Here is a 20,081-nt window from a genome sequence, read left to right on the forward strand (position 1 = left end):
CTGTCTGGGCCGGTGAGTGGAGCTGGAGAGAATCCATGAAGGCTGCCCCGCTGCCGGAGAGGAGCCGGGAGATCAGTGCCTGGCTGCGATGGCCGCGGGCTCTGGATTTGAAGGCAGGTGGCTGAGGTAGCGTGTGGGTGGAACCGTGTCTGTGCAGTGTGAGCCACTGGCGGGGTGCCGGATGCTGGCGAATCCTATGCCAACATGCCTCATCGGGCCATTCCCGTCCTGCACAGATGGGTAAGGCAGTGCGTAGACAGCCCGATGGATCCTTTCCCCCTCCTGCAGCTGCTGTAACCCCCCCCCCCCATGCCCTTTGCAGAATAGTTGGGTGCCACGGCGAGGGGACCAGGGCCCTAAAACCATCGACCAGATCCACAAGGAGGCAGAGATGGAGGAGCATCGGGAGCACATCAAAGTGCAGCAGCTCATGTCAAAGCAGGACAAGAGGAGAGGGCCTCCTGGTTCCTCATCTGGAGGTGAGAGGCCTGTGAGCTTCTTGGAGCACCTTGCTGAGTCCCCATGGCCCTGGCAAACCACATCAAGTGCTGGGACTGGGGGGATCTTGACCCTGCTGCTCCCAGGATCTCAGGCCTGTGACATTTACAGATGAGTTTGAATGGTTCCCCCTTTCCACACGCTCACCTGGGGCTCTTGGGGATGGCTGATGGGACCCTGCCCTGGCGGGCACTCTGGGTCTGCTGGGGCGAGGGCCATGTTCCTGTGGGCAGGAGAACTGTGCAGCTGGGCCTGGGGCTGCCTGCTCCTCAGGCCCTGGCTCTGCCCTGTGAGTGTGATGTGAGGGCTGTGTATCTCTGTGGTGCTGGGGGTGGCTGGTGACCTCGGCCTGGTCTGTCCCTGTGTTGTCCAGGTGGGCGAGGGAGCCAGGTTGCAGATGATGGCTGGAACACCGTCCCCATCAGCAAGGGCAACAGACCTATTGACACCAGCCGGATAACCAAGATAACAAAAGTGAGTGGGGGTTGGGATGGGGGCAGGCGTTGGTGGGGGGAAGGGAGCTCTAAGCAGCCACAGAACTGGCCTCCGGTCTCAATTTTCCTTTACATGGTCCTAGTCCTTCTGGTTATAAAGCTTTGAAAACGTGCTGGCATGTAACCAATGCAGATGTCTGCAGACAGCCTGAATCGATGGCTGTGAGACGGATGACTGGCCCTATTCAGCCCAATTAGGTGTTAACTCTGAAACCCAAAGATAGCACACTGAAGGCCAATATTACCTGTTTTGCTAGGGATCATCTCAACAGAAAAGTCCAGCTCCTACTTACCCTTTAGTTCAGGCTGCTTCCCCAGGAGTGCTGAGCACACAGTGCCAGTGATAACGAATACTGAGCAGCTGCTGCATGGACTGGGCTGTTCCACCTCCTAGCAACCTCACTAAGTGAAGCTGCTGCGGAATGACTAGAGGAGTGCCAGATCCAGAGGCTTTGCTGCAGGATCTACGGCCAGCTTGAGTCGGGGCGCATGGACACCTGCCCATAGGCAGCGTGGGCTCTTGGGCAAGCAGTATGGTCCCGACGAGCCTGGGAGCCCAGCTCTGAGTGGATGCTGCTTATCTGGCAAGGCCTTTCCCTGCTGGGCTCTGAGCCCTGTGTGCAGGCATGTGCCCTCCCCACCGTCTGCCAGCTCCTTTCACTGCGGAGAGGGAGGGCATAGTGCTAGACAAGAAACAATTCGAGTGTCGGTTTTTCTCTGTGCAGCCTGGATCGATCGACTCCAATAATCAGCTGTTTGCACCTGGTGGGCGTCTGAGCTGGGGAAAGGGCAGCAGCGGGGGATCTGGTGCCAAGCCTGCTGACTCAGGTACATGAGCAGCGCTCGCTGGCTCTGTGGCGGAAGGAGCCTGGTGCCTGGGTGCTCTGTCTCGGATTGGGCGGGGAGGGGTGCTGTGCCCGCACCCGGTTTGACTCATCTGTTCTCTGTTTCCAGCCTCTGATGCCACCCGGCCAGCTACTAGCACCTTGAATCGCTTCTCAGCCCTGCAGCAGTCGACCCCCGTGGAGAGCCTGGATTCCCGGCGCGTGGTACAGAGGTGAGTCCCATGAACCCGTTTGGCTGTTGGCCGTGCAGCAGCCAGAGCCTGGTGAATGTGTTTTGGGTGATCTCCTCCTGCTATTCCCAGGCACGGGGCTGCGCACAGACCTGGGACAGAGCCCCTAACACACAGCGAGGGGAAGGAGCTTGCCTGAGTGCCTAGCAGTCCCAGGCATGTGGGGAGATGCTGCTGGAGCAGAGCTTTGGAGAGGCCAAGAGCCAGTGGGGGCAACTCCTCTCAGCCCCCTGCAGCTGCTACTCATTCAGCCATGCGGTGGGGCAGGTGAGGTGGGAGAGGCCTGTGGGGTGGGGGGAATGCTGCTTGTGCTAGGCCCATGGGAGATATCAACTCTGATAGGCAGTGCCACAAAAATCAGACGACAAAGCTGGGGTGCTACCAGCTGAGACCCTATAAAAGCTAGAGATGCAGGAGCTGCTGAGGAGGAGGCTCTCACATCTGCAGAGAAGGTGACAGGGACACACGCAACAGGGAGCCAGGCAATTCTTAAAACCCCAGGAGAGGGCTGGGTGCTGGAGCCGTCTCATCCTGGGTTCGGGAGGGTGGGGAAGTAGCATGTGCAGTCAGGAGAGCAGAGAGTCATTGGGGGAGGGGAGTGTGCTAGAGTACTGGGGGTGCTTTACCTCCTTTTCTCCCCACTTCCCCAAAGGGGCAGCTCCAGCCGGGATCGGTCGGAGAAGGCCGGAGAGCGAGGGGAGCGGTTTGAACGCGAGCGCTTGGAGCGGGGTGAGCGCTTGGAGCGCCCTGACAGGGGGGAGCGGGCAGACAGGAACCGGCCCCCCATCACCAAGCGGAGCTACAGCAAGGAGACGGAGGACAGGAGCCGGGAGCGCGAGAGGCAGGGAGCCCAGGAGGCCGTCCGGAAGGTTTCCAGCATGACAGAGGAGAGGGACAGGAGCAGGGAGCCAGGTGAGGAGTGGGGCTGGCGCGGTGCCATGTTCACCCGCCCAGTGCCCGAGTCCCGTCAAGAGCCTGGCTGTCTGCGCTCAATTGGGGCATTCACTCCACAATCCAGCCATGCTGATGGGATCTCTTCCTCCGCACAGTTAAGCGTGAGCCGGCGCCCCCTACGGCCCCCCCCAAGCCAGCACTGTCGGAGGAGGAGCTGGAGAAGAAATCCAAGGCCATCATTGAAGAGTATCTGCATATCAATGACATGAAGGTGAGAACTAGGACAGGGGAGGCAGGGGCAACCCCGGCCTGCCCCTTGGGAGAAGCATTGCATGCTGGGATCTTCACTGAGGGGGTGGGGAAGGCTGTGTTCCTGTAACGCCTGCAGCCCTTGAACTGGCAGCAGAATTACAAGTGATAGTGATCTTTCCTTTTAACAATAGAGGTGGATGGGGCAGGGCAGGGGTCTGGGCTGGCTAGGAGGGGCTGGGGGTAGGGCTGGGAGCTCTTTGCTGGGGACCAGGAGCAATCATAGGGAGCCGTTCCAGTCTACCCCGCAGCAGCTGCTGCAGCGTGTGGAAAAGGGTGGGATCAGGGTGGTGCTGAGCCCTCTCCCCCCCCTGCAGGAGGCGCTGCAGTGTGTGCAGGAGCTGGCCTGCCCCTCCCAGCTGTATGTCTTTGTGCGGAACGGCATCGAGTCCACGCTGGAGAGGAGCATGATCGCCCGCGAACACATGGGGCTGCTGCTGTACCAGCTGGTGAAAGCAGGAAACCTCACCAAGGAGCAGTACTACAAGGGGTAAGGGGGGTGCCCCACGCCCTGGGACCCTGCTCGGGAAGGGTCTGTAGCCAGGGGGCTTTTGTCCTTCCGAGGCCTGGGGGCCTGGCTGGTCCCATGGGAAGGGGTGGGATTTGCTCCCCTGCTCCAGCCTGCAGAGCTCTTCCCCTCTGGGTCACTCTGCAGACTCCCCTGGGCTGGCAGGGAGACACTGGCACCTGTGCTGCCAGCCCTGAGCCCAGCTCCTGGAAGCTGCCCCTCCCCACTGACCCGTCCAGCTCTCCTCTGCTTCCCTCGCAGAGTGCACGACATCCTGGAGATTGCCGAGGACATGGAGATCGACATCCCGCACATCTGGCTCTACCTGGCTGAGCTGATCACCCCCATCCTGCGGGAGGGGGGCATCCCCATGGAGGAGCTGTTCAGGTGAGCAGCTCCCTGCGCTGCTCGCCTTCCAGGCCCTGCTCCTGGGGCTTGGGGGGAGCGTAACCAGGCGCGTGGCTGGCTGCATAAGGAGGAGCTGACCCGTGTATTTGTGCCCTGCAGAGAGATTGCCAAGCCCCTGGTGCCCATTGGCAAGGCCAGCACCCTCCTGCTGGAGATCCTGGGGTTGCTGTGCAAGGGGATGGTAAGTGCCGCCCCCGTACCCATCTGTTCGCCTGACCCTGCTAGTGAGGACCGAGAGCCACGTCCCTGGCAGGGAGGGCTGGTGTCTGCATGTAACACCTGAGCCGTGACCCAGGCCCCCAGCCCCCACCTCTCCTGTCTGGCTCTGTGGCACAGCCCTGATTCCCCTGACCCCCCTGCAGACCTCATCCCTCCTGTCTGGCTCTGGAGCGTGGCCCTGATTTCCCCAGCCCCTCCCCCCTGCTCCCTGTGACCTCGCTGCTGTGGGGATGTTTGAGTCGGAGGAAGCACCGCTAGATGAAAGGAGTTGGAGGAAGCTGCAGAAAGGGATTTGGGGGTCAGAGTGGATCACAAACTAAATATGAGTCAACAGTGTAATGTTGTTGCAAAAAAGGTGAACATCATTCTGGGACGTATTAACAGGAGTGTTGTAGGCAAGATACAAGAAGTAATTCTTCCGTTCTGCTCCGTGCTGATTAGGCCTCAGCTGGAGTGTTGTGTCCAGTTCTGGGCACCACATTTCAGGAAGGATGTGGACAAATTGGAAGAAGTCCAGAGAATAGCAACAAAAATGATTCAAGGTCTAGAAAACATGAATCCTGTGAGGAGAGACTGAAAAAATTGGGTTTGTTTAGTCTGGAGAAGAGAAGACTGAGAGGGGACATAAGTTTTCAAGTACTTAAAAGGTTGTTACAAGGAGGAGGGAGAAGAATTGGTGGTCTTAACCTCTGAGGATAAGACAAGAAGCAATGGGCTTAAACTGCAGCAAGGGAGGTTTACGTTGGACATTAGGAAAAGTTCCTAACTGTCAGAGTGGTTAAACACTGGAATAAACTACCTAGGAAAGTTGTGGAATCTCCATCATTGGTGATTTTTCAGAGCAGGCTGGACAAACGCCTCTCAGGGATGGTCTAGATAATACTTAGTTCTGCCTGAGTGCAGGACACTGACTAGAGGACCTCTTGAGGTACCTTCCAGTTCTGTGATTCTATGAATGAGTGCAGGCTCCAAGCTTTGCCCTGCGGCTCTGACCCCGCCATGCAGCCCCGATCTGGGCCATGTGGAGACACTCCCTGCTGCAGTTGCAGAAGGAGCAGAATGTCTCCCTGCCCCCAGCCAGTCCCCTCCTCCAGCTGGGCGCAGCTCGCTCTGCCTTCCCGCGCCTCGGAAGGGGGTAGTTCGAGCCTGCCCAGGAAGCCTGACGACAGGAGAGCTCTCCCCCGGTCCCCCTTTGCAGAGCCACAAGAAGGCAGGGACGCTGTGGAGAGAAGGCGGGCTCAGCTGGAAGGAGTTTCTGCCCGAGGACCAGGATGTGAACAAGTTTGTCACAGAGCAGGTGAGCGGGGCTGGACCCTCTCCAGGACTAAGGGGGGTGGGAGCTGCCCCCTGGCTGGCTTTGGGGCTCTGGGTGCTGGAGGACCCAGCAGGGAGCAACTTCACGCTGAGCAGCCCGGCGCCTAGCACTGCAGGCGGGATCTCCCAGCCACATCTTGGGGCTCGTCTCCCTACTGTTGCAGCGCCATGGCTTCCCCTCACTGGCTTCTCCTGTCCCCAGAAAGTGGAGTACACCATGGGGGACAGCTCGGATACGCCCAGCCGCAAGGAGCTGACTGCTGAGGAGCTGTGCAAGCAGATGGAGAAGCTGCTGAAAGAGAACTCTAACAACCAAAGAATATACGACTGGATCGAGGTGAGTACGCTGCCCGTAGGGCCTCCCCAGCAGGGCACGCTGGAGGAGTGAGGCTGGGGTGCTGGCTGTAGGGGAAGCTCCCAGGTACTCCAGAGGGGAGTGGGGCAGGGGTGCTGGCCATGGCGGGAGCCCCTAGGTACTCCAGGAGGGAGGGGGCAGGAGCACTGGCTGGTTGCTCCAGTCCCAGTCTCTCCCAGCAGTGGGGGGGGGAATGGGGCAGGGGCGCTGGCTGTGGGGGGAGCCCCCAGGTACTCCAGGAGGGAGGGGGCAGAAGCACTGGTTGGGGGTGCAGCTGGGTGCTCCAGTCCCAGTCTCTCCCAGCAGGGGGCACTGCTGGCTGTTGGGTAGGGGTGCTGGCTGTTGGGGGAGCCCCCAGATACTCCAGGGGGGAATGGGGCACAGGTGCTGGCTGTGGGGGAAGCCCCCAGGTACTCCAGGAGGGAGGCGGCAGGAGCACTGGCTGGGGGTGCAGCTGGGTGCTCCAGTCCCAGTCTCTCCCAGCAGGGGGCACTGGGGGGAATTGGGTAGGGGTGCTGGCTGTCTCCCCGAATCACTGCTGCTGCTCTGTGGCTTCCCTGGGGAGGCCAGGCCCGAGGTGGGGGCAGATCTCCCTCCTCCAGCACTGTGCCTGGCTGCCCGCTCTGAGGTATTCTCCCCCCACCAGGCCAACCTCAGCGAGCATCAGGTCTCGTCCAATGTCTTCGTCAGGGCCCTGATGACGTCCGTGTGCCATTCGGCCATTGTCTGTAAGTAGAGAGGTGGCCGCCCTGCCTCTGGGGGCTCAGCTTGGGGCCCAGACCTTCCCACAAGGGCGGCCTGAACTAGCCAGAGCCCTGGCAGCTGGGATGGGATGGGAGGGGGAAGCTAGCAGTGGGGACCCTGTTCCTTCACCCTTCCTGGTGCCGCGTGTCCCACCTGCTGCACCCTGGGGCTGGGCCGCAGGATCTGCTGGGAGTGTGGGAGGAGCGGGTGTGGGGCCGCCCCCCGTCTCTCTCACTCACTCCCCTCGCCCCGCAGTCGAGAACCCGTACCGGGTGGACACAGCGGTGATCAAGAGCCGGGCCAAGCTGCTGCAGAAGTACGTGAGCGAGGAGCAGAAGGAGCTGCAGGCGCTCTACGCATTACAGGCCCTCGTGGTGAAGCTGGAACAACCACCGAGTGAGTGTCTCCAGCCGGCTGGGGCCCAGCTGCTGGCTCCTGGAGGGCTGGGGAGTCCAGGGAGACGAAAGGAGGTGGGAGAGGGCAGCAGTCACTCAATCCCAGCCCATGCCCCTGGGTGGACGTGCTCTGGGGTGGGGGGTGCCCAGCAGGGGCTATTCCCATGTCCCCCTGACCTCCTCTCTCGCCCTCCCCACAGACCTGCTCCGAATGTTCTTCGATGCCTTGTACGACGAGGACGTCATCAAGGAGGAAGCCTTCTACAAGTGGGAGTCGAGCAAGGACCCGGCCGAGCAGCAGGGCAAGGGGGTGGCCCTCAAGTCAGTGACGGCCTTCTTCACCTGGCTGCGGGAAGCTGAGGACGAATCGGACAACAACTGAGCAGCGGGGCCAGGGCCACCTCGGCCCACCCCGAGGCCTGGACTCTCTTGCGCAGAGGCCACGGGGAGCCGCCCTGCCTCCTGGACTCCCTCCTTTCCTTTGTTTTGTTTTTCGAGGCCTGTATTGGTTTGTGTCTGATGATAATAAATTGATGCTGAAGGAGGCAGGCATGCTGTGGGGCTCTGCTCAGCCCCAGTGCAGGAACCCGGATGGATCGCAGTGAGCGGGGCCAAACTCTGCAGGGTGCAAAGCACCAGAAACTCGTGTCTGTTGGGGGCCGTCTCCTCCCCCCATTTATTGCTGAAATATAGAGAGATTATATATATATAAACTTATTAAATTTGGTTTGGGGACAGGACTTTGCTCTCCCGCTCCCGCGTCCCTGGATCACAGCCTGCACCACAAACCTGCCGGATGGTTTTTTATTTTCCAAAAAATCATTTCAGCCCCCTCCCCCAAATCTCCCACCTCTGAGATCGGCTTGGGAGCTGCTGGGGCTGTTCCGGGGGGAGGGGGAGTTCCAGTCCCCTCTGTGCTGGGCGAGCCTCCTATGGGGCCAGCTCCGCAGCTCCTGTCCGCCCCTCTCTCCCCAACACGTTTAAGGCCACAATTGTGCGAGCTAGCAAGCGGTGGCTTCATCTGCATCCCCTGTATTTATAGAGCGCCGGATGTTAACGAGCCGCACGCGTAATTATTAAAACAAGGATTCAATTACCGGTTACGTGAATTTGTAAATATTTTTTTTTTTTTTTTTTTTTTTTGCTTTATGGAGTATTTAATTGAAGATTTAAAGGCATCTTTTCACCTTAAACTGGAAATAAAAGAACATTGCTAAATACCGCCGCGTGTGCCGCTGTCGGATCCTGGCCTGCGTCGTCGAGGGCTCGCCTGCCGCCCCAGCCTCCGCGGCGCTGTGCTTAGAGCGGCTACAGCCCGTCTGCCCTGGATGGGATGAAGGCTCCTGTGTGGCGCTGTAGGCATCGCTCTTCCAGCCTAAGGATTGCCAACGCGGGAGTCCCAAGAGAAGCACTCGCGGGTCTGGTCTGGAGCGAGATCCGGGAACCTAAACACGGCTCAGGAGTTCAGCGAAGATGGCCACCCGGGGACAGCCTGGGTCCCCGATGGACTGGGCCCATTCTTCATGTGGGCAAGGGGAGGTGGCAGGAAGGAAGGGGAGTGAATCCAGTCCAGAAAGCCAGGAAATTTCAGAGCATCACCTGCACCAGCCCTGGGAAGGGGGCTAGACACTCTGAGCTCCTGCCCCCAGGCTGCAGGGGCACCTGTGTGCGAGGGCTGGGCAGAGGCACCACAGGGGTAGTGGTGGATGGATTGATGATAGATTATTCATAGTGTACGGCCTGAAGGGATCGTTAGCGCATCTAATCTGACCTGGTGTAACAGGCCATTAAATGTCACCCTGTAACCTCTGTACTGAGCCCAGTGACTTGGCTGGCTAATCCCCCCCTACCAGGCCGCCTGGGGAGACAGAAGAGATGGAGAATCCCCCACTGTGCCTGGTGAACAGCCCTCGCTGTCAGCCTGATTCCTCATCCGAGTGGGGCTGGCTTCCTCTGCTGCTGGCTTCGCAGCCCTGGGGCAGGAGGGCACCATGGAGTATTGCATGGAGTGGGAGGGTTGGGAGGCAGGGCTGAACCACCAGGCAGCTGAGCCAAGAGCCTCTCCTCTGGCTTTTGTAGCAGCCATGAAGAGTTACCCTGAGGGCAGGGATGGTCGAATTGCTCTGCCTGGGCAGCCTCTTCCAGCCTTTCCTGTTGTTACCGTGGCTGGGTGAATTGCCATGCGGTGGGGGTTAGGGAGTGAGACATGGGGCCTCACCCCAGTTGGAGGGGAATGAGACTGAGGGTTGTTCCCCTGTAGGGGGCACCAGCGCTCATGTGGGCCCCGCCCGGAGCACTGGCTGGCTCGGGGAGCAGGGAATAAGCTGGGTCCTAGCTGCAATCCCGCTCCAGGGGGAGGACGACTGGCTGGTTGGAAGCACAAGCTGGCTGTGCCGTGGAGAGAACAAGCCACTTGGTTTTGTTGGCTGGAGGCAGATCTGGCGGGTGCTCGGTGGCATGGCCGCCCCTCATTTTGGCAGTGGAGAGTCGACTGCCCACTCTGGGGTAGGGGTGGGACTTGGGGGCAGGGTACATGGCTGGAGCCTGCCCTGCTGCTTCCAGGGAAACCGTGTGGGGCCTCGTCCCGACCCTGCGTGGGGCAGCATTTTCAGATGCTGCTTTTGAATTTGGATTGATTTGGCTCAGCCCTTAAAGAGCTGGTTTGTGTCTGCTGGCGCATGCCCGAGGCTGGATTGGAGAGGGGCTGAGCAGGCAGAGGGAACTGCTCGCTGTGCTTGGAAGCTGAGCCTAGCTGTGATGGGGTCGGTCTGCAGGGGGGTGGGGATTGGGGCTTGGGGATTTTGAGCAGTAAGAGGGGCACCGGGGTGTAATGGTCCGGCACCTTCACAAGATTAATGAGATGTGCAGAAAGGGAAATGCGATCAGGGCCCACTTCCCAGCAAAGGCAGGCAGCGGGGCCAGGTCTAGAGAGCAGGGCTGGGTGGACAGCTGGGGCCTCCACCCCCCTGGAGGGGGGACCAGACCCTCCTAGGCAGTTGAAGCTAGTGCATTAGGGTGGTGCTGGTGTTATGTTCCTCTGGCTGTACCCTCATCTGCTCATGCAGTGACGCCCCCGCTAGCTGCTGGGGTTTCCTCTGCCTTCCCCGCCTGTGGGGACGTAGCCCTACCCCGCGGCATCCGTCTGAACTCAGCGGTGGGCACAGCAGTCTGGGGGCTGGAGCAGAGCCCAGCTCTCTGCTGTCTGTCCCCTTCACCCCTGGGTGGGGCTCACTGTTGTCTGGCTGTGAGGGGGACTGGGACAGGCAGTGGCTGGTCCTGCGGGAAGTGAAGAGACTGGGATGGGCAGGTGCGGGGCTGGTCCCACGGGAAGTGGGGAGACTGGGATGGGCTGGGTCTGGTCCCATGGGAAGTGGGGAGACTGGGACGGGCAGGGGCGCGGGGCTGGTCCCGTGGGAAGCGGGGAGACTGGGACGGGCAGGGGCGCGGGGCTGGTCCCGTGGGAAGCGGGGAGACTGGGACGGGCAGGGGCGCGGGGCTGGTCCCGTGGGAAGTGGGGAGACTGGGACGGGCAGGGGCGCGGGGCTGGTCCCGTGGGAAGCGGGGAGACTGGGACGGGCAGGGGCGCGGGGCTGGTCCCGTGGGAAGCGGGGAGACTGGGATGGGCAGGGGCGCGGGGCTGGTCCCGTGGGAAGTGGGGAGACTGGGACGGGCAGGCGTGGGGCTAGTCCCTCAAGGAGATTAGGATGGGCAGGGGTGTGGGGCTGGTCCCGCGGGAAGCGGGGAGACTGGGACGGGCAGGGGCTGGTCCCGTGGGGAGACTGGGATAGGCAGGGGTATGGGGCTGGTCCCGTGGGAAGCGGGGAGACGGGGACGGGCAGGGGCGGGGCTGGTCCCGTGGGAAGCGGGGAGACGGGGACGGGCACGGGCGTGGGGCTGGTCCCGTGGGGAGACTGGGACGGGCAGGGGCGTGGGGCTGGTCCCGTGGGGAGTGGATTGGCATTGTGGCAGTAATGCCTGGGTGCCCATCCATGGCCTAAGCCCCCCCTGGGCTGGGCCCTGCACACACATTAGCTTTAAGGGAACTCGCCCTGGTTGTCTGTGGCCTGGAACATCCACTCCACTCACTCGCACAGTGAGAGTTTACTGCTCCGTGTGCTTGGCATCCACCGTGATGGTCCGAACTCCCCAGGGTCCCCCACGCGTGGGAGGAGCTGGACTCTTGCATACCAGCTGCCTGCTCTGAACCCCTCTCCAGCACCACCCAACCCCCCAGCTGGCCAATGCCTCTAGCCTGGTGAGTGCTGAGCCCAGCGGGGGCTCAGGATCTGCCCCTCAGGCTCATGCTGGGCTGGGGGGAGAGTAGGAAATGTTCCCTTTGTGTGCGGCACTTTGGGGCTGGCTGGTGCGATGAGCTTGGAGCAGGGTCTGTGCGGGAAGCGTCTGTGGGAAGCAGTCTGGCCTGCCTGCGTGGGGTGTCTGGCTGCATGTGGGCCCTGGCAGGGCGGAGAAGCAATGACTCATTGTCCACATCAACCTCTGCTTTGATGGGCCCCAGGCGGGCAGGAAACCGGCCCCAGAGTGAATGCCAGGCAGCTGGGACACAGACTTCTGGTGGCTGGAGCGAGATCCAGCGTGGGCTCGAGTCTTTGCCCGTGTGGGCCTTGCTCAGGTAGCTGCAGCAGAGTGGCTACTTGCCCCTGCTCCGCTAGCCCCAGCCCATTCTGTTTGGGGGACCTGCCCCCAACATCTCTGCAGCACAACCTGTCTGTCCCCCTCTTTCCAGCCCTGGAGCCAGCCCCACCCCACTCACCTGCGGCCTCGCCCGTGCTGCAGCCTAGCATCTTAAACCCAAACCAGTGAGTGTCTGCAAGGACCAGGTGCTGACAATGCAGCATAAGGGGAACAAGTCTCCCCTGGCAGCAGCGTCTCTGCTCCCAATTTCTCTTCTGCCTGTGACTCATGGAGTGCCGAGGCCGGTGCCCTGCCTGGGGAAGGCGGGTGATGCATTGTGGAAGGACTCTCCCAGGAAAGCCAAAGCTGGAGTGTGCGATCTGGGGCCTTCATGTCTAAACGGCTGGCCCAGCCCTCTGCAACCAAGTGTAGATCCTGCTATGGGGGGGAGGGAGAGGGGAGACCAGGGTGTTAAGGCTGCGCCCTTGTGCTCCTGGGCGAGGGCATAGCGGACAAGGTGTCTGCAACCCTCCTTTAGTCCCTCTTCACGGCTGGGAGCCAGAACCCAGCCATCCCCCACGCCCTCGCCTTTCATAGGAAAGGGGCAGAGCTCTGTCATCTTTTCAATGGGGTGGTTTTGTCCCCCTCCCTCTCCCCCCCAAAAATTAAGGACGGAAGAACTTTCTTAGCAGCCCTCCCCCCGTACCCCTCATTTGTAAGGGCATGAGGCCCTTCATGCCAACTGCCCCAGCTCCTGGCAGGCTCTAGACTCAAATTCAAATCCTGCCCATCCTCTGCCGGCTTCACTCCCCCAATGGACAGCCAGAGCGGCTGCCTGCTGAGCTGGACAGGGAGCTGCATGCTGTGTGCCCCGTGCTCCTATGCCCCCCCTTGCGCAGTCAGGGTTTCTCAGCACATGCAGCTCGCAGTTGATCCAAAGGAGCTCCTGAGAGCGAGTCCCGAGCCAAAGCAATCGTCGCAGCCCAGCCCTCCCTGTACTGAGTGCCAGATCAAAGGTGGTCCAGGAGCCAGCGCACGGTCCCTGGTGCTGACAACAGCCTGGCTCCTGTAGCTCAGTGCTGGCCAGCAGCCACAGTGGCCCCACACAAGAGGAAGGGCGTGATGTGGGCTTAGTGGCTAAGAAACCAACAGACCTCGGGCTGGCTGATGGGTGTGAAGACAGTAGGTCCAATTTTCAGTGGACGTCCAAGGAAGAATGGCCTGTATATGGGACCTAGAAGGGGGGGTCTTGGGGTGCTCCCCAGAAATGGGACCAGGGTCCCCAGGCCAAGCTCCTCAAGAGCTACCTGTGGATCTGAGGTATTTTACTTGTTCATTTGCCCCCTGCTACTCCCGTAGTGCTGTGCCACAGCAGGCTAACACTGACAGGCCAGATGGAGGAGGGGGCAGGATGCTGCCCCACCTGTGCAGCGGATTAATGGGGAGACTACAGCCCTGGAGGGGGTGAACACGAGACATTTTGTCCAACTGGAGGTGGTTGGGGAAAGGGTCAGGCTGTGTGGGGGAGCAGATTATATCTCCTGCCGCAGCCCCTGAGTTTCAAATGAAGCTACTGCCTGATCTCTCCTTTGAGACTGGTTCCTCGCTGAGGGGGCTTGCAGAGCGGGGATGCAGGGAGGTAGCGGGGCCGGGGATGGGACTCCCCCAGGGGCGAGTGAGGCTTGGGGTAGCAGGAGGAGCCATTGTGGGAGGCCCCAGAAGTACCACGTTCAGCTGTCTGAACAGCTTTGGAGCTGGTTACAAATGACTGTAAAGCGTGTGATTCTGGCCGGAGGATGGGGAAAGCCTGAGATCTGGGTACCACAGCCATGCTCCCCTGCCTATAACAGAGGGACCTTCTCAGAGGTGGCCCTGGATCGTGAGTAACCCAGACAGCAGCAAACTACATCCTGGGGGGTGATGGCCTATGCTACGCCGAAGTGGTAGGTAGCTCTGTCCGCCACAGAGGCAGACACAGCAGCTGGTGCCTTCTTGCCAGTTTTGAGCAGGGGGGTGACCCCACCAAGCTCCTCGTCGACCAGTAGCCAAAGCCCTGTCCGCCCTTCGCCAGGGCTGGTGGGAGAAAGGCAGGAGCGGCTGCTTCTGGGCCGCTGCATGTCGCTCACAAACCGGGGGAGCGGGTTAAAGGGATGCTGAAAACCCTGGTGATCCATGGAGGAAGGGGCTGGGACCCTGGTGTCTAATGGGGGTCGAGTCGGAGGGTAAGGCCTCTTCTGAGTGGGGAAGCGGTTGTAGAGTTCATGGGCTTGCCCAGGAGAGAGGGCAGGTCTGGCTGGGGCACGCTGCGTGGTGCCCAGTGCTATGGCCCAGGGGACAAAGTTATGGTGTTCGTGCCCAGGTGGTGGAATACGCGCCAAGCTGCCAGGGAGGGGCCCTATAAACGCATCCAGTCGTTTGATGTGGAGCTCTCTAGTCACCCCAGTGGGGGAACGTAACGAACCGGAGAGAGATGGAGACGCCGGTCCTAGTGGTATGTGGGAGAGGGGGGAAGTGAGCCCCTTTGCTGGCCTCCATCCCCCTCTCTGAGCGCTTGGCCCCCGCACAGCCAGCATGGAGGGCCTGCAGGGTTACAAACTTCTCCAGCAGCCTGGATGCACCTCACTTGCTGTCCACTGGGTGGAGATGGGGTCCAACTAGTAACTCTCCTCCTCCAGCCCCTGGGAAAGTAGCTCAGAGCCTAGAGAAGGAACTGGCTGGTGGGCGGTGGGGCTAACTCAGTCTCCTCGCAGCCCATGGGCAGTGCCTGGGTGCTGACACCCAGGAAGGGAGGGGCTATTGGATGGTATGGCATTATAACCAGCTTAATGCCCATAGTGTCTGCCCGTAGCCGATGGCCAGGCCTGCTGAGAGCCTAGAGGAGCCAGGAAGTGCAGTGCATGTTACTTTGTCCCGAGTGGGCTCTGGGAGCACCTTGGTTTATCTTTTGGCCTGGAGGGGACTGCAGGTAGTTTTCAATGTCTGTATGTCGGTCGCTGGCTGGGGCGGGGGACTTTCCCCTGGCAGGGGGAGAGATTTGTTTCCTAGGTCAGACCAGGGGGGCATGTTCCCCATGTTGGGGGGAGGAGCTCAAACTTAATTGCATCGTGACCCCCTTCGGACAACAATGTTAGGACTTGACCCTGGATGGAGGGCAGAGCCTGAGCCCCACTGCCTTGGGTGAACCCCCACTTTGGGGGGGCTAGCCCACTGGCCCTGCCCCTTCCACCCGAGGCCCTGCGCTCCCACGGCCGTTGAAGCACCAGCTTGCCCATGCTGGCCACTGGCCCGCCCCAACCCCACCCCTCCCTCAGCTGGCCCCAGTGCTGCCCGGCCTCATGGAGCTGAGTCCCCACCTGCTTCAGGGAACAAGGGGGGAGGCAGGGCAGCCTCAGGCCAGAACATGAGCAGGGCCAGGTCTGGGTCAGAGGGGGCTTAGCTTGCCCTGGCCTTTGATCCCACCACCCATGAGAGGGGGCTGCAGCCAAGTCCCGCTGCCCCAGGTGGGGGTGGTAGCTCGGGCTTCAGCTTCAGCCCTTGGGTCCCAGCAAGTCTAATGCTGGCCCCGGCGCCCCACAGTTTGAGAGCTGCTGCTCTAGCACATTCAGGCTGCGGGACTGCTAGACAAGGTGGAGAAGCATAAAGGAGGCATGGCCTGTCTGGGCCGTGACTGCTTTAAACAGGAGCCTGCAAAGGTGGAGGTTAGTAAGAATTAGCCCACTCCCCTGAGCCGAGACAGGCTCGGTCCTTTACTGGGATGGCCAAGTGTTACGGGAGCTTCATCCCTCGTGGCAGTGGTTTCCCCAGGAATTGAAATTAGGCGGGGGTTTGAATTTACAGGGGGGGTATCAGGGCCAACGAGGGGCGAGACCATGAGGGTTAAGGTGGGCTGTATGGCACCATAGTAAAAACTGAAGATGTTTCAGGACCATTTTATTAGATTTAATTCATTTTAAAATCACACAAAGTAAAGTTGGCTACTCAAGCCTTCTACGAAGCACAACGTCTAAATCCTTCTTGGTTTCTTGTTATAATTTTGCACAACTCTGTTAATGAACTTTTTGAATGTGACGTGGTCATCTTTGGTGGCTTCTCGTGTGTCTGGTACGTCCATTCCTTCAATTGATACACTCATTTAGTTTATTCACATGATCAGGCAGAAGGCGACTTCTTTCAGACCACAAAATTCTATTCAAGGTTGAAAAAGAATGCTCAGCTGTAGCTCTTGTGACTGGGAGTAGCAAAAGATGAACTCCTACTTCTTTCATCCCAGGAAACGGAAAACAAAGATCGGGTCGAGCCACTAGTGATGATAAAAAAGAAGTTGAAGTAAAATCTTCATTCATTGGTTGTATGATATTCCACTCTGTGTTCAAATTCTCTAGTCTGTCCTGAGCACGTGGCAGCCCCATTGCTGGTAGTGCCTCACTCCACTCAACTGTCGTGTTTTATAGGACAAGGGTCTGTAAAAGCTATGTGGAGTTTGAGTAGAATCTAGAAGTCCCTGTTGTAGATTTTTAAGAATCAAGTCTCTGTACTTTTTCAGTTGTCTTAGCAAACACTTCTTGTCTTCTTCACTTAAGGATTCAATATAAATGTCTTCATTAGTCAACTTCTGGACTGAAGTCTTTGCTTCTTCCGCTACTTTTTCAATGGATAGCTCTCTGATTGACCCAAATGTAGCTTCTATTGCTGGACAAAGATCAACTACTGTTGTAGCAGATGCCTGGATGGCATTGTTTAATGACCCAAGTGGTAGACTTACGAGAGAGAGAGAGAATGGCAATAGTCTTCTCTGAACGTAGCAGCAAGAATAATCCACCAGCCTCACTACTTAGATCCATCCCATCTGGGTAGATACTTTCCAAAGCCAGCAATAATAATGGCCGGAGTAATTTTAAGACAGCAGCCAAGGATCGCTCATGAGAAAGCAGCAGGTTTTCCCATGTTGGACTAATTTGAACTTCAGTCCCAGTGTATCTTCTCTATTTTCCAAGATATTCAGTCTTTTTGGACTCTTGCTGAAAGAAGAATATAATGAAGACATTAATTTTATAGCTTTTTTAATGTCTTTTGAAGATTCTGCAGCTCATACTAGCGCTAGTTGGAGTAGATGGCCTCTGCAGTGTGTATAGGAGAGACTGGGGTTACGCTTTTCTCTGAGCAAAGCTTGTGCTCCACCATGTCTTCCAGAGAAGTTTGCAGCTCCATCAAATGCACAAGCAGCCATCTGTTTGGGGTCCAGTTGACAAGCATTTAACTCTTCTAAGATGTGGGTTGTCACAGATGCAGCCGATGTGTCTTCTATAACTTGAACACCTAGAAATGCATCTACTGGCCTACCACTGACATCAAGATAATATACACAATGACTTGATGTCTATTTGGATCGGTGAATTCATCAGCTGTGTATGCAAATTTTTTTGAACGTGGTGAGAGACTTTCACTTTTTCAACTGTTGAGTCTTTCACTGTTGCACCGCATGCTTCTAGCCAGTCAGTTGTGTTTCTTGCAGAAAGATGGTGAGCTTTTGCTGGTCTTGGTCGGAACGAGTGTTCAACTTCAGGATGAACAAGTGACAATGCACTTAACATTGGCCTTCAGTTTGTAGTGTGCAGTATCTCTTGCTTAAATCGAAAGTAAGATGCCACAGTCATGTTTGTTGGCATGAACTGTGTTGTGTCTCCAGCATTCTTAACAGCCTCATGAAGTACTTCTAAAATTGGCTTTGAAAATGGGCTTATAAGGCTTTGTGCATGTTGATGCACTCCAGAGGCCTGGTGTTTTGCAGCCTTTTCATGTAGTTTGTCAGCAGTGGTTTTGCTGATTGGTTTGACAAACCAAGCTCCTCCACCTTTACCAATTATAGCATTGGGAAGCTTTCCTTCTTCGTAAGCTCTTTTGCAAGAGGTGCACCAGTAGCCATCTTTTGTAACTTCAATAAATGGGAACACCTTGACCAACAAACATCGGGAACTACCTTTAGGTTTTGGAGACACTGTTTCTTCAGTAGGTAGCTGTATTTGTGCTTCAGGCTGGTCGGATGTAGATACGCCACTTGAACCTTCAGATGACATGTTGATATATTCTTGGTTTTTGATGTGTTCTTCACCTTGGGTAGTTTTTGAGTCGAAAAATTGTTGTATTGTTTTTTTGTCTTTTCATTTTCACTTTGACCTGCAACGTATAAAAGAGATATGAATAAAGTAAATGTTTTGTTAAGATAATCATATTTAACATAAGGATAATGTAAGTTACATCAAAACACCCAACAGGTCTAGATTTCTATAAAAATATATATTTTTTAAAAATGGATTTAATTTAAATTGACTTTTGAAAAGTAAGCCATCATGGGATAAGAGGGAAGTCCTCTCATGGATCAGTAACTGGTTAAAAGATGGGAAACACAGGGTAGGAATAAATTATCAGTTTTCAAAATGGAGAGAGATAAATAATGGTACCCCTGAGGGCTCGATACTGGGACCATTCAATATATTCATAAATGATCTGGAGAAAGGGGTAAACAGTGAAGTGGCAAAATTTGCAGGTGATACAAAATATTCAAGATAGTGAAGTCCCAGGCAGACTGTGAAGAGTTACAAAGGGATCTCACAAAACTGGGTGACTGGGCAACAAAATGCAGATGAAATTCAGTGTTGATAAATGCAAAGTAATGCACATTGGAAAGCAATCTCAACTATACATACAAAATGATGGGAGTCTGACTTAGCTGTTAACGCTCAAGAAAGATCTTGGAGTCATTGGGGATAGTTCTCTGAAAACATCCACTCAGTTTGCGGCGGCAGTCAAAAAAGGGAACGGATGTTGGGAATCATTCAGAAAGGGATAGATAATAAGACAGAAATATCACATTGCCTCTATATAAGTCCATGGTACGTGCACACCTTGAATAGTGTATGCAGATCTGGTCACCCCATCCAAAAAAGATATATTTGAATTGGAAAAAGGTACAGAGATGGGCAACTAAATAATCAGGGGTATGAAACAGGAGGAGAGATTAAAATGACTGGGAATTTTCAGCTTAGAAAAAGATGACTAATGGGGATATGATAGAGGTCTATAAATCTTGACTGGTGTGAAGTATGTGAATAAGGAAATGTTTTTTAATCCTTCACATAGCACAAGAACTAGCAGTCACCAATGAAATCAATAGGCAGCAGGTTTTAAAAAATCAAAAGGAAGTATTTCTTCACACAACATACAGTCAACCCGTGGAACTCTTTGCCAGGGGATGCTGTGAAGACCAAAACTATAACAGGTTTAGAAAAAGAACTAGATAAATTCCTGGAGAATAGGTCCATCAGTGGCTATTAGCCAGGATGTGGAGGGATGCAACACCATGCTCTGAGAGTCCCTAGCCTGTTTGCCAGAAGCTGGGATGAGCAACAGGGGATGGATCACTTGATGATTCCCTGTTCTGTTCATTCCCTCTGAAGCACCTGGCATTGACCATGGTCAGAAGACAGGGTACTGGGCTATATGGACCATTGGTCTGACCCAGTATGACCATTCTTATGTAAAAATTAATTATAATAATAAAAATATTTAGTACAGAAACTCCCCAATGTAATGACATCTCAAGATAGCAACGATGTGAGATAACAACCTTGGCAAATAATGCATTTTAAAAATCTTGGCCTACTAGGAAACATTTATATAAGTTTCCATTCCCAATCACAAATCTAGCGTTCTGGAGTAAAGTGACTCAAATATAGTCCAACAAACAAATGTTTATTTAACATGCCCCTCACTTTTCCCTCCACCACTCACCGGTGTTGTCCTTGATCAGTGGAGACTCAGAGTTCAGAGGTGCTTTCACACGAGTACACCTCCCAGTTGGGGGACAAGAAGGCACCTTGCTTGTTCCTCCAGCTGCTCACTGTTCGCTCTGGCCATGACTGTTCGTCATGCCACCGTTCACTCCATTGTTCTGTTGCCAATGGCCCTGCACCATCACCTTCTGCTGCCACCTGCCAATGTGACCTCTGCGAGTTGGTGTCTTGAGGTTCCACCAGCTCTCAGTGATTTCAGTTGCGCTCTCAATGGGGGAACCTCAGTGCTAGTGCAGGCTGGGTCATCTCTTCCACAGAATCACTGTCCCACAGCAGGTCTAAGCACTTAGACCTGATTATCAATGTTTTCAGCTGCAGCGGTCGCTTAACAGAACAAAAGACTCTCTATGGAGCCTAATCAGCTCTGTCTTTAAATGGTGGATAGG

General features: G+C 56.4%; 1 protein-coding gene across 16 annotated transcripts in view; it reads left to right on the forward strand.

Moving 5' to 3' along the window:
* The window catches only part of EIF4G1 (eukaryotic translation initiation factor 4 gamma 1), a 43,387-nt gene extending 34,952 nt beyond the window's left edge, over positions 1 to 8,435 (forward strand). For all 16 annotated transcript variants that reach the window (XM_032803919.2, XM_075068361.1, XM_075068360.1 and 13 more), the window contains 14 exons: positions 323 to 479; positions 872 to 972; positions 1,718 to 1,820; positions 1,947 to 2,049; positions 2,720 to 2,979; positions 3,117 to 3,232; positions 3,588 to 3,760; positions 4,040 to 4,165; positions 4,286 to 4,367; positions 5,604 to 5,702; positions 5,922 to 6,056; positions 6,721 to 6,802; positions 7,074 to 7,214; positions 7,414 to 8,435. In XM_032803919.2, the coding sequence (XP_032659810.1) occupies positions 323 to 479; positions 872 to 972; positions 1,718 to 1,820; positions 1,947 to 2,049; positions 2,720 to 2,979; positions 3,117 to 3,232; positions 3,588 to 3,760; positions 4,040 to 4,165; positions 4,286 to 4,367; positions 5,604 to 5,702; positions 5,922 to 6,056; positions 6,721 to 6,802; positions 7,074 to 7,214; positions 7,414 to 7,595 (1,860 nt within the window). In that variant the 3' untranslated portion in view covers positions 7,596 to 8,435. The remainder of the gene's footprint in view (positions 1 to 322; positions 480 to 871; positions 973 to 1,717; positions 1,821 to 1,946; positions 2,050 to 2,719; positions 2,980 to 3,116; positions 3,233 to 3,587; positions 3,761 to 4,039; positions 4,166 to 4,285; positions 4,368 to 5,603; positions 5,703 to 5,921; positions 6,057 to 6,720; positions 6,803 to 7,073; positions 7,215 to 7,413) is intronic.
* The last annotated feature ends 11,646 nt before the right edge of the window (positions 8,436 to 20,081 follow it).

Source organism: Chelonoidis abingdonii, chromosome 8 (assembly GCF_003597395.2).
Source record: "Chelonoidis abingdonii isolate Lonesome George chromosome 8, CheloAbing_2.0, whole genome shotgun sequence".
Classification (NCBI taxonomy): domain Eukaryota; kingdom Metazoa; phylum Chordata; order Testudines; family Testudinidae; genus Chelonoidis; species Chelonoidis abingdonii.